This window comes from Anopheles darlingi, chromosome 3 (genome assembly GCF_943734745.1).
Source record: "Anopheles darlingi chromosome 3, idAnoDarlMG_H_01, whole genome shotgun sequence".
NCBI classification, from domain to species: Eukaryota; Metazoa; Arthropoda; class Insecta; order Diptera; family Culicidae; genus Anopheles; species Anopheles darlingi.
The window spans coordinates 51,188,496-51,189,541 of record NC_064875.1 but is presented as its reverse complement, the minus strand read 5'-3'; the positions used below and the strand labels follow the sequence as shown (position 1 = coordinate 51,189,541).

The 1,046-nt window shown below is 50.7% G+C and overlaps 1 protein-coding gene across 6 annotated transcripts in view; it reads left to right on the top strand.

The window, feature by feature from the left end:
- Window positions 1–1,046, top strand: part of LOC125955828 (band 7 protein AGAP004871) — a 63,612-nt gene extending 62,566 nt beyond the window's left edge. For all 6 annotated transcript variants that reach the window (XM_049687072.1, XM_049687068.1, XM_049687069.1 and 3 more), the window contains 2 exons: window positions 1–82; window positions 165–1,046. The exon at window positions 1–82 is cut by the window's left edge and continues 178 nt beyond it. In XM_049687072.1, coding sequence (XP_049543029.1) covers window positions 1–82; window positions 165–456 — 374 coding nt within the window. In that variant the 3' untranslated portion in view covers window positions 457–1,046. The remainder of the gene's footprint in view (window positions 83–164) is intronic.

The following is a 1,046-nucleotide window of genomic DNA, read 5'->3' as shown; positions in this document are numbered from 1 at the left end:
GAATGACAATCTCCGGCAGTATGCAGCTTTCGCTGGACGAAGCGACCGAAGCGTGGGGCATCAAGGTGGAGCGCGTCGAGATGTAAGTACCGCAAAGGGGAAAAGGGGGGCGTACTAGAGCAGGTGGCTGATCAGGGCTTTTTCCCCCCGGTGGGACCTCACAGTAAGGACGTGCGGCTACCGGTTCAGCTGCAGCGTGCGATGGCGGCCGAAGCGGAGGCCGCTCGAGAGGCGCGCGCCAAGGTGATCGCGGCCGAAGGTGAACAGAAGGCCTCCCGGGCGCTACGCGAAGCATCGGAGGTGATCGGTGACTCACCGGCCGCCCTACAGCTCCGCTACCTTCAGACCCTCAACACCATCTCGGCGGAGAAGAACTCGACCATCGTATTCCCGCTGCCGATCGACATTCTGACGTACTTCATGAAATCGAAGGAGGCATTCGCGGCCAACACGTAAGCCGTTGCCGGTCTACTTCTACTTCTTCTGCACTCCTTCTTCTTCTTCTGCTCCATTCCGAACACCTCAAAATTGGCCAGGCTTTTGGGTGGCGATTGGCTCGGGGCGAATGGATCGCTCCTGCTGTGTTTTAGTTTCGGAAAGACAACTCTCGTTTTACGCTTTTTTGGTTCCGCGTTCTATGCTATGTCGAATTCTTTTGTACATTTGTTTCAACACTATTTCATGTTGTGCTTTTTTCGGGTGTGAACAACTTCTTCTTTTCTTTAACTACGCTTGTTTGAAATGTTTTATCGCTAAACAGGGGTAACTTTCTCTCTTATTTTATTTTACATAATACAAAAAAAAAATCTCAACAGAAAAGCAAGAGAGTTCGACAGGCAGAGCGGACAACAGGAGTAAACAGCTTGTTACTACAAGTACAAACCAGAGTACTAAACATACATACACCTAGCGGTGCACACACACACATACAAACACACGCAGTCACAGAAAGAGAAAGAGAAATATCGAGCTACATTTGCGCCGAAAGGACGATAAAAGGCATAGGGAGCAGCGGCGGTAGCAGCAAAAACCGAGTAGTAGGAGCT